The sequence below is a fragment of the Pyrus communis genome, chromosome 12, assembly GCF_963583255.1.
Source record: "Pyrus communis chromosome 12, drPyrComm1.1, whole genome shotgun sequence".
Classification (NCBI taxonomy): Eukaryota; Viridiplantae; Streptophyta; class Magnoliopsida; order Rosales; family Rosaceae; genus Pyrus; species Pyrus communis.
In genome coordinates this window covers 22,339,086-22,353,686 of record NC_084814.1, presented here as the reverse complement: position 1 = coordinate 22,353,686, position 14,601 = coordinate 22,339,086, and the positions used below count along the sequence as shown (strand labels likewise).

Genomic DNA, 14,601 nt, shown 5'->3' with positions numbered 1-14,601 from the left:
TTGAGATCCTCTCTGGATTTCTGTGTCTGAAGCTGATGGATCTAGAGATTTTAACTACTTATTTTAAATCTTCTAGTCCTAACTAGTTAAACCCATTGGCCCACGTTATGTAAACCAAGAGTCTCATCTCTCTCTCTCTCTTCAACGGCCCGAATCTTCAAATTCTTGAACTTTGGACATAGAGATCTGGTGAGGATCTCGACTCATAAGTGATATATACATGTGTCCAAACAGTACTGTGATTTGCAAGCAAGTACAAATAACCATATTCTTTCTAGGAAGGCTATTGAAAAAGACATGCCATCAAACAATTGACCGTTTAAAACTGCCGGCAAATATTCTTTTTAAAATCGGTAGACTTTAGTGCAAATTGTTATGAGCCTTACAAAAACACGCAGAAATTTTCAAACTCTCTGTCAGTGTTCATCCAATTGGCACCAAGTGATACCATCAACAAACTTCAACATTTCCATTTGTTCCTTTCTTCTTGTTCTTGCAATTTCAATCAATGAATCTCACTTCATAAGGAGGATACACCAAATCTGAGAGCCATTTATTTCCCACACAAAAAAAAAAGCACTCTAATTTATACATTAAAAAAACACGAAAAATGGATCGGATTTCCATTTGGGCACTCGCCATTTTGATCATTCTCGTTATCTTTCCGATGGCGGATTCAGAAGATCAAGAGTGGACTCAGATCAAGCAAGCCCTGGTGCAATTCATGGACAAACTCTCACCGGCCAATGCAGCGTCCAGAGACGGAAATTGGGGTTGGAACATGAGCTCGGATCCTTGCATAGATAAATGGGAAGGTGTGACGTGTGACAGAAAGAATTCTGTCAAGAAAATAGTCCTCGAAACCTCGAATTTAACGGGAGTTCTTGATGCAAACTCTCTCTGCATGGTGAAGTCTGTTGGTGTTGTGAGCCTGAAGAACAACAACATAACTGGTCTGCTCTCAGAAGACATCGGAAATTGCAGAGATTTAACTCACTTGTACATAAGTGGGAACCACTTTTCGGGTGAGCTTCCGGAGTCGCTCTCGCATTTGAATAATCTGAAAAGGGTTGATATCTCCAGCAATAACTTCAGTGGTGTGCTTCCTGATTTTGCAAAGATTTCAGGGTTGATATCTTTTCTTGCTCAGAACAACCGGCTTGATGGGCAAATCCCGGACTTTCATTTCTTCAACCTCAAGGAATTCAATGTCTCCAACAACGACTTCAGTGGCCCTATCCCTGATGTCAATGGACAATTCGGAAAAGATAGCTTTTTAGGTAATCCTAAGCTGTGTGGAAAGCCACTGCAAAATGAATGCCCTCCTGCAATACCAACTCCCGTAATGCCAAAGAAATCGAAAAAGTCCTCATCCAAAAAGCTGTTACTCTTCTCAGGATGCATAGTTCTTGGCCTGGTTGTTGTTTGCTTCTTTCTCTTCAAACTTGCCATAAAAAAGATCAGAGAAGACAAAGAAAAGGGCAGAAATAAAAAGATCGCGGCAAATGATGCTGCTAGCACTGTGCCTAGCAATACTATTTCTTCTGGTGAGTTGATGGCTGGTGGTGGTCATAAGATGGCAGAGTACTCGTTATCATCTGTTGAAAGTGGAATGGCACCACCGCTCGTAGTTCTCACAAGTCCATTGCTGAGGGGGTTGAGTTTCGAGGAATTGCTCCGAGCTCCTGCTGAACTGCTTGTCAGAGGGAAGAATGGAAGCCTCTACAAAATCATGCTTGATCGAGGGCTTAACTTGGTTGTGAAGAGGATCAGGAACAGTGGGATTTCGAGGGAAAAATTCAAGACTCGGTTGACACAAATCGATCAGGTTAAGTGTCGAAATGTCTTACCAGCTGTTGCATTCTACTGTTCCAGACAAGAGAAGCTCTTGGTTTATGAGTATCAGCCTAATGGCAGTCTCTTTAACCTTCTTCATGGTAAGCTAAGCTCGATGTGATCAATTTTTCGCTACTTATATATCTCAAATCTTAAGGCTTGGGGACGTGAAATTTCCTAAAATATAACTGGTTATTGTACTATCCTCTCCACACGCTGTGAAGCGCCTGTGAATAGGCTTTTCTTACGGCACGTATTTTGTTTACGATCAATAAAGTAAATTTAATCGAATTGCTCATGATTTTTCGGTGTCACACAGAATCTTCAAATGGACAAATATTTGACTGGGGAAGCAGACTAAGTGTTGCAGAAATCATAGCTGAGTCATTGGCATTCATGCACCAAGAGCTACATGAACATGGCATTGCTCATGGCAACCTAAAGTCCAAGAACATTTTGTTCAACACGTCCATGGAGCCCTGCATCAGTGAATACGGAATAATGGAGATCGAAAATCAAGACCAGTCACACCTTTCGCCAAACAGCGGGATTGAAAGTTCGAATGCTGGCCATGCAGGAAGCACGTTCAAGGGTGATGTCTATGGATTTGGTGTGATACTTCTTGAGCTTCTGACAGGGAAGCTGGTGCAGCAAAACGGCTTGGATTTGCCCAGGTGGGTGCACTCGGTAGTTAGTGAGGAGTGGACTGTCGAAGTTTTTGACGGGGCTTTGATCCAAGAAGGTGCAAGTGAAGAAAGGATGGTGAAATTGTTGCAGGTAGCAATGCGGTGCATAAATGAGAGGCCAAGTATGAGTCGAGTTTCGGCGATGATCAAGTCGATCAAAGAGGAGGAGGAGAGATCTGTGTCTTCTGATCCATAAAAAAGAAAACATTTCAGAAGTTGCAGCTCACTTGTTGGAGGAATTTGATTTCAAACGTGTTTGTTTTGGGGTTATTAGATGATGATATTGTTATTGACCTTGTCTTTGTGATGAGAAAATTCTAACACGGGGAGATGAAGTCACTGTATAGACCAAAAGGTAAAACAAAATGGACTGATTCAATATCCACAGGAAGCCAACAGGTTCCTCTCCGGATCCTTTTGGTGAGGATCATGGAAATTCGTAAATTGTGTTTGCTCATTGTACATCATGTGGTTAGAGATGTACGATAAACGGATATGATTCATAGGTTCCCGGAATCCTCACAACGAGGATCCGGATTCCACAGAAAGTCCAAAATGTCTGAATATGTGTCATACAATGTACAACCCTCTACCTTATTGATTGTTAGATTATATGATAAAATAAGAGTCTCACACCATTATCAGAATGCTTAATAAAGCACGTTGGTCTGAGAAAATGTATGACGAATTTTCAGAGAGACGAACCGATGGTTCCACTTCTAACAACATCGATATTGTTCATAACTTGGTAATTACTATCTGTCCAATCAGTCAGGTATGATGTTTTATCACAGAATGCCTAAAGGGGAGCCACCCAATCATGTGGCAATACAAGCTCGTCCCCTGGCTCTGATACCATGTAGAATTTTCAGAGAGACGGGCCGAGGGCTCCACTACCAACAACAGCGATACTGTTCTCAACTTGGTAACTACCACCTGCCAAATCTGTTAGGTGTAAGGTTTTATCACAAAAGGCATCGGTGTTAGTTGGAATAGTGTAATTATATTTAAACTCTTTTTTCTTTCTTTCCCTCACTGCTGTGAGATATTCAACATTACGTTTCATAACTAACCGTATACAATTATACGTCTATCTCTCTCGTCACATTATGATGCGAAAAAAACTCTAGAATCTCTACTCTGACCTGCTTGCTAAGTGGTTATCAACAAACGTCAGACAAAATTAGTCAAACCAATGGAGGTAGCATTCCAAAAACATGATTAGTCATAATCACCTGTGTTTAGTGGATACAATCATGGATATGATTAGGTGTTAATAATTGCCAGGAAAAGCAAATGTAACCCTACCATTTGATTTTGTCCAACCTCTGAGACTTCTGTTTTGTCATCATTTCAAAGCCAGGAAAAGCTTGTTTGGTCACTGGCGCTCACCCCCAGTACAGTAAGGTGAAAGATTTGCATGGATACATGACTTTTTACCTACTGTTTTTACTTACCCACTTCATATTTACAGTGGTAGATCATTCAGAGTTTCATGCCAGGATTGATGGAAAATTGCCTGATTAGCAGGGAGGATTATCATCATTGATGGGTTGAGGATAATAATTATGATTAATCGTGAGGAAAAAGAAGTCACACTGGTCACTTTTGGACAATCAAAACCGAGTGGTTGATGGACCTCCTTCAGCTTTTCAAATGTATGTGGCATATAGGTCTATATCACCATACATACGAGGGAGACAAGTCTAATGCTTTTCTTAGGTTTGTCTGGGATGATGCCCTACAGTTTTAGTTCATCAGCTTAGTAATTTATAGAGAAAAACTTAGCTATCGCAAATCGCATGTCACGTGATGAGAGATAGAGGATAAAATTTTATTTCATATAAGTATTGCATTATGGAAAACTGTAAGCTACTAAAAGAAAATTTTGGACAAGAGGCCCAACCTCGTCTTTGTGCGATCTCACAAGAAAGAGAGATTTTCGCAAGAAAGATGTGGTCGGGCTTCTTCATCCAAGAATTTTTCGGTTGTTAGTCCTGTGATTCTAGGCTTTGTAGACTTTGATTTTTTTTTAGTACTTACAGATATTCATTGCGAACACATATTTAGCCGTTGGAATTAAGCTAATAACTTAAACTCAAATTTTTCATAAGTACCTACCGAAACTCGATACCAAGTTACCAATACATAACACATTTAACGATTAGATTTGATCCAACACCCTAAACTTAAATCATATCCAAGAGTTAAATATTGTAGTTGCTCAAGAAAAATTGAAAGTTCATCACAATGGGCTAAAAGAGCCTATGGCGTTTTCATTCTCGACAACACACTTCACGCATCACTCTGCAAGTCTTCCTTCTGACACTTCTGTGGCGCAAAAAGGATTCAAATCAGACCGTCCAGACCCCATCATCACCAACCAAAGACCCTCATCAGTTTCTAGTTCTGGTCTCCATTCGCACCCTCCACATCCAAAGGTAGGTCCTTTCCAATTCTACCACCTCAATAATTCTTCGACAACCAATTTTAAACCTCTCAATTTTCCACAAAACAACATTATCTCTTCACACATATGAGTAATTAATTTGATTAGGTTTCTGGTCTGCATTGCATTCGTACGTCTAGGTGTGAGTACTTTGCTCACCCTTTCCAGCGTCTAATCTGAGGAACCCAGAAAGAGTACTTTGTTTTGAGCAAAACCCATCTCCTAAAATGTCTAGAAAACTCCATGGATTGGAGCAAAAATATGGTAATTTGATATATCCACCCCCCTTATTGATATCCCCACCAATTCCATCTTCTTCTTCTTCTTCTTCTTCTTCATCTTCATCTATTGCCAGTATCAGTCCAGTGCTTCTTCTAGTTATAGTAATTGTAGCTGTTATGTTTTTCATCTATGGGTTTGCTCATTTGCTTTGGAGATGTCTCACAAAAAGGTCATCTTCCTCCTCAATCTTCCATTCCAATAGATACCCGGAAACCTCTGGCTCTCGAGCTATCCAAAGGCAGCTTCAGCAGCTCTTTCGGCTTCACGATTCGGGCCTCGATCAAGCCGCCATTGATTCTCTCCCTGTGTTCTTCTGCAAAGACATTGTTGGTTCAAAGGAGGAGCCATTTGATTGTGCAGTTTGTCTGTGTGAGTTTTCTGACCAGGACAAGCTGAGGTTGCTTCCTGTGTGTGGCCATGCTTTCCACATTGATTGCATTGACACTTGGCTTCTTTCGAATTCGACGTGCCCCCTTTGTAGAGGAACCCTTTTGGGGTCTGGGATTTTGTTGGAGAATCCGGTGTTCGATTCCGGTGGTTCTAGGGAGACGTCAAATGCAGTTGTGAGTGATGGGGAGAACATGTGTTCGAGCGGTCGGAAAGTTTCGGTTATGGAGGAAAGTGTTGGTGAAAAGAGGGTTTTTTCTGTGAGGCTTGGGAAGTTCAAAAGCTTGAATGAAGGTGGAGAAAGTGGAGGGAAAGTGGGGGAGAGCAGTAGGTGTAATTTGGATGCTAGGAGATGTTACTCAATGGGTGCATATCAGTATGTGGTCGGCGATTCAAATCTGCAAATCGCATTGTCCCATGATTGTGATGCCAAGCTTGCCAAAGAGGGAGTTGGTAATGGGAGCTTCTCAGTTACTGGGAATTTGGAGGGGAAGAAAATCAGTGGCAGGCATAAAGGTGAGAGCTTCTCAGTTTCGAAGATTTGGCTTTGGTCTGCAAAGAACAGATTCCCGGGTTCTTCGAATGCTCAAACCGGTTTGCCTCCTTTTCGTGTAATTTCTCCCATCAATGCTGAAACATGAAATGTGCAATTAAGCTTAGTACTGGTAGTAGTTACGATTTTCGCCATCTCGTTGTACAACGAATGCTTAATTGTAAGTTAAATTTAGCAAGGGTTTTGTTCAGTAGCGGTGTTGGGAATTTGTACCAGTTTCTAAGTGTTTGGATTCCAGACCAGGATACAGAAAACGGGACTTGCATAATCTGAAAACTAAAGCCTCATTTCTTTAGCAATTGAGAAAAGCGTTTCTTTTCGAAAGCAAGAGCCCTTTCTTCATAAGCAAGAAACATGCACATAGACCATAATCAAAGTATCAAACACAAGAAAGAGGCAGATGATCAGTGCTTTTGCTACTTCATTCTGCAGCAATCTAATCGTGATCAAGAAGCACTTTTCAAAAAGATCGCGAGAAGCACATAGCCGAAGGTGATTCGTTTTCCCTTTTTTATGGGGAAAATGGTATCGAATTCATCATTTTCTGTCGAATGGACAAAAAACCTCAGGAAAATGGTACAGAAACCTTATTGTTCTGTAACTATATGCTTTCCATGGGGATTATATACACATGGAAAGGAAAGTGTTTGCAATCGATAAACGAGTCCAAGAATGTTTTTCGGTTGTTGCAATTTGCAAAGATGATATGAGCATATATCCAAGACTTTTCCTTCCTAAGGACAAGATGAAGCTCGCTCGATACTTTGCCTAGTTGTTGTTGGCTACCTACCGTCTCTCGCCCTCTCTAAGGTATTTTGTCAAGCCTCTCGTCCCATAGTAGCCATACTGCATACTCTCGCTTCTACTCAGCCTCGTCCTCGTTGAGGCATTTTGTCAAGCATCTCATGCTATACTAATCATACGCAATGAGAATATTAATTAAACATTACACCATTCATATGCATAACATAATCGCTGCGGAAAAGCTTCTGGAAAAATCAATGGGCTACCCTTATGTTTGGTTTGAAGTTTTTGGGCTATATACAAGCAAGGCCCAGATTTTATTTATTTCCTTGAAGCGAGTCGTTTTTCTCCCCCTCCCCCTCCGCCTTCCTTTTCCCTCTATTTCTCTCACAGCCAGTCAGTATCCGAGTCCTCTCTCCGTCGTTCTCTTTCTCTCTCTAGAAATGGGGTGGCTGAGCGATCCACAGCTCGAGCCTCGAGACACGAACATTCCCCAAAAACAGTCACAGCCCAAGAGCTCCTAAATTTTTTCGAGTCGAAACTCGGCCATGACTCAGTCTTTGCCGTCGAAATCAGCATTGATCACCAGAACTGGAAGTCACGCGGCTTCGACATCATGCAGCATATCTGCAACGTGATAACAGGAGATATGAAGATATGAAGGATCAGATATCGCTGACATTTGAGAACCTAGAGAAAGAAGCTGAGGGGTGGTTCGAGGGTGTAACTGCAAAGGTGGTGAGCATTACAAAATGGCGTCGGCTTGGTACCATGTAACTTATCCCCCACTGTATTTCCGAGAAGACGCGCACTGCCTTAGCTTTCCATGGATTGTGGTGGGTGATATTTGACATAAAAGTCTGGCGAAAATACAAATAAATTGAACAAAATATAAAATGAAAATTAGGAGCATGGCTCACCCACTCGGTTCTAACTCTCGTTTCTTTGCTTCCTCTGAAAATGATCTGCCATGGCGGCCACCAGCCCCATCAAATCCTTCACCTGTTCGTCACCCACTTCTCCTGCAATTTTTGTTTCCACTAGTTTTTTTCATATAGCCTTCAATTTTCTCTAAATTTACCCAACTCAGCCTCTTTTTTTCACTCGTGCTTTCTAGTTCATAAATGGAATATGTGGAGCAAAAAATAATCTCCAAAATCCACAAGGCGATAAGTGGACTTTTACTTTAGAAATGTAAGATTGTCTTCATTAAATGGGTAGGGCTCTCAAACGTCCTCACACATAGCTTAGTATTCCTGAAAGTTCAGGACGCAGACTACAACAGTTCCCAACTCGTAGAGTTAAAAAGTCAAAGGTATTAAAGATAAGGATTTACTACCAAATCCAATCTTTAATACAATCCTAAATGAAGACCAACACATCGAGTAGAGGAAATTGTAGCAATGATCCCTCAACTTTAACCTAATTGGAGTAATGGTCACTCAACTGAAAATCTATGACCATTAGTCTCTTAATTTTTCAAAATATGCAGCTATAGTCTTTTTTCGTTAACTCCGTTAGAATTTCCGTCAAAATGAGTCACGTGCTACACACGTGAGGCTGAATCAAGAGGCAAAGATGGAAAACGAAATGAGAAATATGGTAGCAATGGTCTCTCAACTTTGACCCAATTAGAGAAATAGTCCCTCAACTCTAACATAATTGTAACAATGGTCCTTCCAACATGACTCAATTTGAAGGAATTCTGACTGAGTTGACGAAAAGGACCATAGATGCACGTTTTGATGAGTTGAGAGACAATTTGCTACAATTTTCTCCATCAAGTAAGAATCCCTATCACCATTAATTAAGGATATTCCCATCATCATTCCAAGATATTATCTCCTAATTAATATCTTGAATTTTTTTTCCTTGCGCATCCTACGAATGACATAACTTGACCAATAGGAAGCCTCATGCGGAGGGCAAACCCCTACACCCACGGCCGACCACCTCTTCCTATATATACCTTCATCTCCACCAAATTTTGTTAAGCTTTTACGCATACATGCCCTAAACACACACTATTTTCAAAGAAAACTAACTTAGGCAGTAGATCCATTGGCTAACCTCCCCTCCCCATGGGTGCGTGAGGCTTTGGTCGTTGATCGAATGTACTAATTGTTTTATACGTACAAATCCGTCAAGACTGAAGACGGTTGATTTTTACTACCACAAAGTAAACAAACCTCTTAATTCTAAACCATTTGCTTTTCCATTGGAAAATAAATTCATACAAAAAAATATAAATTTAAAATATAGATGATAATAAGGAAAGCAGCAATTCAATTTAATTGCGGAGGCGATATTTTTTATTTTTTTTTCCATTTATTGGGGATTTGCCTAATTCTAATGGACCAAAAAATCAGCAAATTGGGCTATTCTTTAGGGCGGCAGAGAAAACTATGGACCAGAAGTTTGGGTGTCGAAAATTTTTAACAAAGGAAGAAAGGTAAAAAGGGGTTTTGGTAGAGGTAAAAGTGAAATAATAATAGTGAGTTTAGTAAGGTATTAAAACCTTAAAAACCAAAAATGCTACTCTTACAACATTTTTCATACCGTATTTGTATCTCTCTAATAGAAATGTGATTCACATATGTTGGTGTGCCCCACCGCACAATCTAATGTAAATTTTCGTAATAACATTATAAAACATTGTGCAAAAAAACATAAGTTGACAGAGATCCCATTGAGTTTCACATGTCGCATTACTCTTTAAAAACCTTGTTTTGAGTGTGTGAAGTCCACATGATAGTTAATAAGTGCAAAAGCAAACCAAAGACGATAAGCGGAAAATATAACTAGCATTCCTCGTAAAGTTATTAAAAACATACACTGATCCGATTAGTTTTGACTGTTTAGAAAAGCAACACTTTTTTTTTTCTTTTTTTGCAAACAAGTTGACACTAAATTACAATGCCAGGAAAAGCAGTCTTGTCCTCTAATAATAAATTTAATTTGTATTTATCAAAATTGCAAAACGATAATATAAAAATATTTATTAATTTCTAGGAAATCCTCCAAAATCTGCACGATATTCATCAACCGGTTTCATGTTAATTGGACAATCCTTCATAGTATCTGACAATTCTATAAACCCAGCAACAGCCACAATCTCAAACAAAAAAAATAAAAAATAAAATAAAATACTACAACGAGACATTGTATACGTATAAGGACAAGAGTTTACTCTAGAATCTCCATCTCCCAGTTTCATACTAAAACTATAGAGCATATAGATAATCCAGATTCAATCAACTTTCTCGTGTACAAGAGATGAATGGGTGTAAAATTCGTGATTAGAATCGTCAAGTTATTGCCTTTTTCCACCAATATGATTACAATCTTCAAAATGCCAAAAAGAATTCATCTAAAACCTAAACATTCCTAATGTTGAACATGTAGTTGTATCACTCGTTCAAGTTTCAACCTTTATACACTTAATTAATGCAAATAGTACAAGGTTAGGTCCCATCCCATGTATTAAGATGGTTCTTTGATTGACATAGTCCTATGAGTGCTGCAATATAATTAATGCCCAGAATACAACATTGTCAAACACAAAGCCGCCTCGCACTTTTCCTAGTACAATGGAAAGTGGCAACCGACAGAGCCATTGAATAATCCAAACACAATAAATACAGCAAAATAGTTTGATGTCTGCTAAAGCCCAGAACACCAATAACCTTAAAAACAGCCCAAAAGCAAGAATCTTTCCAATTTGGCGCAAAAATTAAGGCAACCCAACTGAGAGAAAAACATGAAAATTTTTAAAAAAAGCAATAGATCAACGCACGAAGAAATAGATCAAAGTGTGAGAGAAACAACATACCCAGGGTTGAAACCTGAGGTTGAAGAAGGAGGAGCTGGCAGACAAACACAAAATGCAATAAGAACCCAGCATAATCACTCTCCCATTCCCAAATTTAAAAATCCAAACAAATAAATAACGAAATTTTAGACAAGAGAAGCTTACCAGAAGACGGACGCGAGCCGGAGAACGCGACCTGGAGAACGAGAGAGATCACTGGGATTGAAGCTTTCTGATTCGGGCTTTGCGAGAGCGTGTTGAATGCGAGAGGGGTGCTAAAAGTGTGAGGAAAGGAGGGCAATTTCGGGGTTATTGAAAAATTCATTAAAGAATTTACTGTTCATCCGTGTTTTTCAATAAGCTGGTTTTTGGAAGCTGCTATTTGCAGCTTTAGGATTTGGACTTATTTTCATCCAAAACTTTGAAATAAAGCTGATTTAGAGAGTTTAACAAATATCAATAACTCCCCCAATTTTTTTTGATATCCATTTTTTTTTTAAATCACTAATCCCAAACTAGGGCTATTTTAGAAAAGCGACATTATTTATTTTTTTATTTTTTAGCAAGCAAGTTGACACTAAATTACAATGCCAGGAAAAGTAGTCTTGTCCTCTAATAATAAAATTAATTTGTATTTAGCAAAATTGCAAAACAATAATATAAAAAATATTTATTAATTTCTAGGAAATCCTCCAAAATCTGCACAATATTCATCAACCGGTTTCATATTAATTTGACAATCCTTCATAGTATCTGACAATTCTATACACCCAGCAACGGAGGCAGATTATCTGCCCTCATTTGGATGACATTCTCATTCTCTCTTATTTTATACGATCATGGTTAAACTATGTTAATATTTTATATTAATTTTTTTATAGAGATAATAAGATAAAAAATAATAAAAATATAAAATATTAACGTATTTTAACCGTAATCACACAAATAGAAAAAGATAGAAAGATCGTCCAAACAGGAGGGTAGATAATCTACCTTCCCCAGCAACAACCACAGTCCATACAAAACAAAATAAATAAATAAATAAAATACTACAACGAGATCAACCAAAACGATAAATAAAAAACGGCGGCGCCACGTCAACGTCACGGTCAAACTTTCCATCTTCCGAGCCAGGTCACTCACTAGCCATTCCAGCTAAATCATAGATTTTCACAAAACATCCCCCCCGGGGCGCACGATAGCCGTCGCGGCGCAATTTCTTCACCCGTACACCGCCACGTCTGTGCCCGATTCCGTCAAACCCCCGGACTTTGCCTGTTGATGAAACGAGGCGTACCGGACCGAGAAATTCCGGAACCCCACGACTTCGTCGTCTTCGTCGACCGGGCCCTCGTCGAAGTTCAGAGCGTAACTCAAGGGATCGTATTGGAATTTCCCGTAATTGCCGGCGCCGGCACCACGGCCTATGCTTCTGCTTCTGTTGAATCGGCGGATGAAAGTCTTCCACCTGGGGCCGGCGACGATCTCGGACCACTCTCGAAGCTTGTACAAGGCTCTGATGCCTCGGGACCACCACCGTTCGTCGTTTTGGAAGGTCCGCATCCGCGACCACGACGACGGAAGACAGAAGCAGCAGCGCGAACTTGTTCCTCCATGGCCTATTGACTCCATGTCAATGTCCTCCATGACTATCGAAGAGAGAGAGAGAGAGGGGCTTTGGAAAACCCCCAATTGAGAAATTTCGTCGCTCTCTGCGAAACGGGGTGTTTATACAGGCGCCGTTGAGAAACGGAAGTTTGTAACGGAAGCATGAGGTGACCGGGGACTGCCGGTGACCATTCTGACTTTTCTGTGCACGGAACGACCTGTCGTGTGGTGAGGTTCCAGTTGTGCCTTACCATTATGATTTTTTCCAGTTGTGCCTTAACCATTATGATTTTTTTTCAATCTGATTTGACGTAACGATAATTATCAACTATTATATGTTTAAGAGTGGAGTAACCTAACTTACGGGCATAAATGGGGAAAAAATGTTCATGCTTACTTAGAATGAAAGTGAAATCCTATAAAACTAATAGATTTATAGAATTTTATATTATGATTCATATTATAAATTATTTGATAAAGATTGCTTTTATAAAAAGTTAATTAAAATTAAGTTTATTTAGTCATCGAACTGTATAAAAATAGATGAACGAATTGGTGAAAATATTACGAAAACCATCTATGCATTTATTACAATCGATTGACTAAACGACCGTAGATGATTCCACCAAATTCAATCCTTCAAGAGTGAGGGATAGCAACCAAAGGAAATCGTTTCCAAGGCTAGCTGGTTAAATTGATAAGTCGTGTAACAATCAATTTTTGTTCCTTTTGCCTTGATGCCTTCGTCTTTCGGCTTTAGGACTAGCTCAATCTTCTTTCATAAAAGCTATTCAATGAGCGACTCTGCAAAAGCTAGAGATGCTCATGTCTTACCTTAAGTTTCTCATCAAGTTGCAAAGATATCTTTATATTGTGATTTATAATATGAACAATTTATAATCTCAAAATTCTATGATTCGCACGCAAAAAATTTTAAGTAGAAATTCCCAGAGCTTTGAGTAGAAATTCTGTCTCTTTCTTAAGTAATAAACAAGAATGATGCTGTTGTAGGTGACGCTTGGGGTAGGAACGTGTGGGTCCCAATTAGGTGAACTGACGAGAAACTTAGATTAAAAACAAAAAAAAAAGATGAACGGTAGTGATTAGGCATGATCAATTCCAGTGCTGCCATAGACCAATCATTCTACCTTTTTTTGTTCTTCATCCTTTTATTCTTTCCGTTTTAGTATTATGATGAGCGTGTAGAATACGTGTATGTATTCTAGTTAATTTCTAAATTAATATGGTTATTAACCTCTTGAATACGACAACATATTTACACTAAGATCATCTCCAAGCCATGGTATAAAGCTTCAAATATAAGTTTTAAAACCCTTCCAAACCATCTTCAGTCATGGGCTAAAATAAGTCATGGGGAGAAAATAAATTTCTGGGCTAGATTCTCCCCATGATTTAAGCATGGCTTAAATTATTCTGGGTCCACCAAACTATTATATTTCAAACATTTTTTTTTGTTTTTACTTATAATCTAACGGTTATGATAAAATGAGATCAAATATAATAGTAAAAAAAAAAAAGATTTGACAGCCCAAAATTAAATCTAACGTCTAAAATAATTTAAGAAAATTATTTAAATCAAATTTAACTTGAAACTTTATAAGTACCTATGTATTTGTATGATTTTTAGTTACTTATCGAAATTTAAATATTTTTAGACTAAAATGTTCATAAAAACAAATTAAGATAATCTACATAAATTTTATTTTAAAAAAAAGTTACTGAAAACAAAAAGTTAGGCCAAAATCATTATTTAATCTTCACGAGCTAACATTTTAAGCCACAAAGGTTGGAGGAGAAAAATAGTTTCTGGCTTATGACTTAAAATTTTCTGACTTAAATAGGTTGGAGATCGTCTAAGGAGTGAAGAAATAAATTGGTTGTGAACTCTCCATTCTCGGGATTCAAACATAATACTCCTCTTCACTTAAAAGTGAAGAAAAAATACCACTAAATCTAATACTAAATAGCTGGTTATAAATCTTTAGCAAAGAAAATAACTCTGGGGCCTGTTAAACTAAAAGAAACTTTAGGACGCTAGTCTTACAGAGGCGAGTATATAACTAAATACAATAGGGCTCATTTCTTTGTGAGCGTCCGATCATTTAGTTGATCAGTCTGTTGTCCCCAAACTTTTTTGTCACTCAACAAACAATAAACCGTACATGTACCGCAATTTAGTGCCTCTGTATTATTTGTTTAAGGTCTTTGATTTTTGAGTAAAAGT

General features: G+C 38.7%; 3 protein-coding genes across 3 annotated transcripts; 2 read left to right on the top strand and 1 right to left on the bottom strand.

Moving 5' to 3' along the window:
• Positions 1 to 610: 610 nt before the first annotated feature.
• Positions 611 to 2,718, top strand: LOC137711074 (probable inactive receptor kinase At2g26730). The gene is made up of 2 exons (XM_068450278.1): positions 611 to 1,937; positions 2,156 to 2,718. The coding sequence occupies exons 1-2, from the start codon at positions 611 to 613 to the stop codon at positions 2,716 to 2,718; spliced, it is 1,890 nt and encodes a 629-aa protein (XP_068306379.1).
• Positions 2,719 to 4,807: 2,089 nt separating this feature from the next.
• Positions 4,808 to 6,445, top strand: LOC137711079 (RING-H2 finger protein ATL46-like). The gene has a single exon (XM_068450282.1). The coding sequence runs from the start codon at positions 5,199 to 5,201 to the stop codon at positions 6,279 to 6,281; it is 1,083 nt and encodes a 360-aa protein (XP_068306383.1). The 5' UTR covers positions 4,808 to 5,198; the 3' UTR covers positions 6,282 to 6,445.
• A 5,524-nt stretch (positions 6,446 to 11,969) lies between these two features.
• On the bottom strand, positions 11,970 to 12,395 carry LOC137710184 (uncharacterized). The gene has a single exon (XM_068449132.1). The coding sequence runs from the start codon at positions 12,393 to 12,395 to the stop codon at positions 11,970 to 11,972; it is 426 nt and encodes a 141-aa protein (XP_068305233.1).
• Positions 12,396 to 14,601: the final 2,206 nt, after the last annotated feature.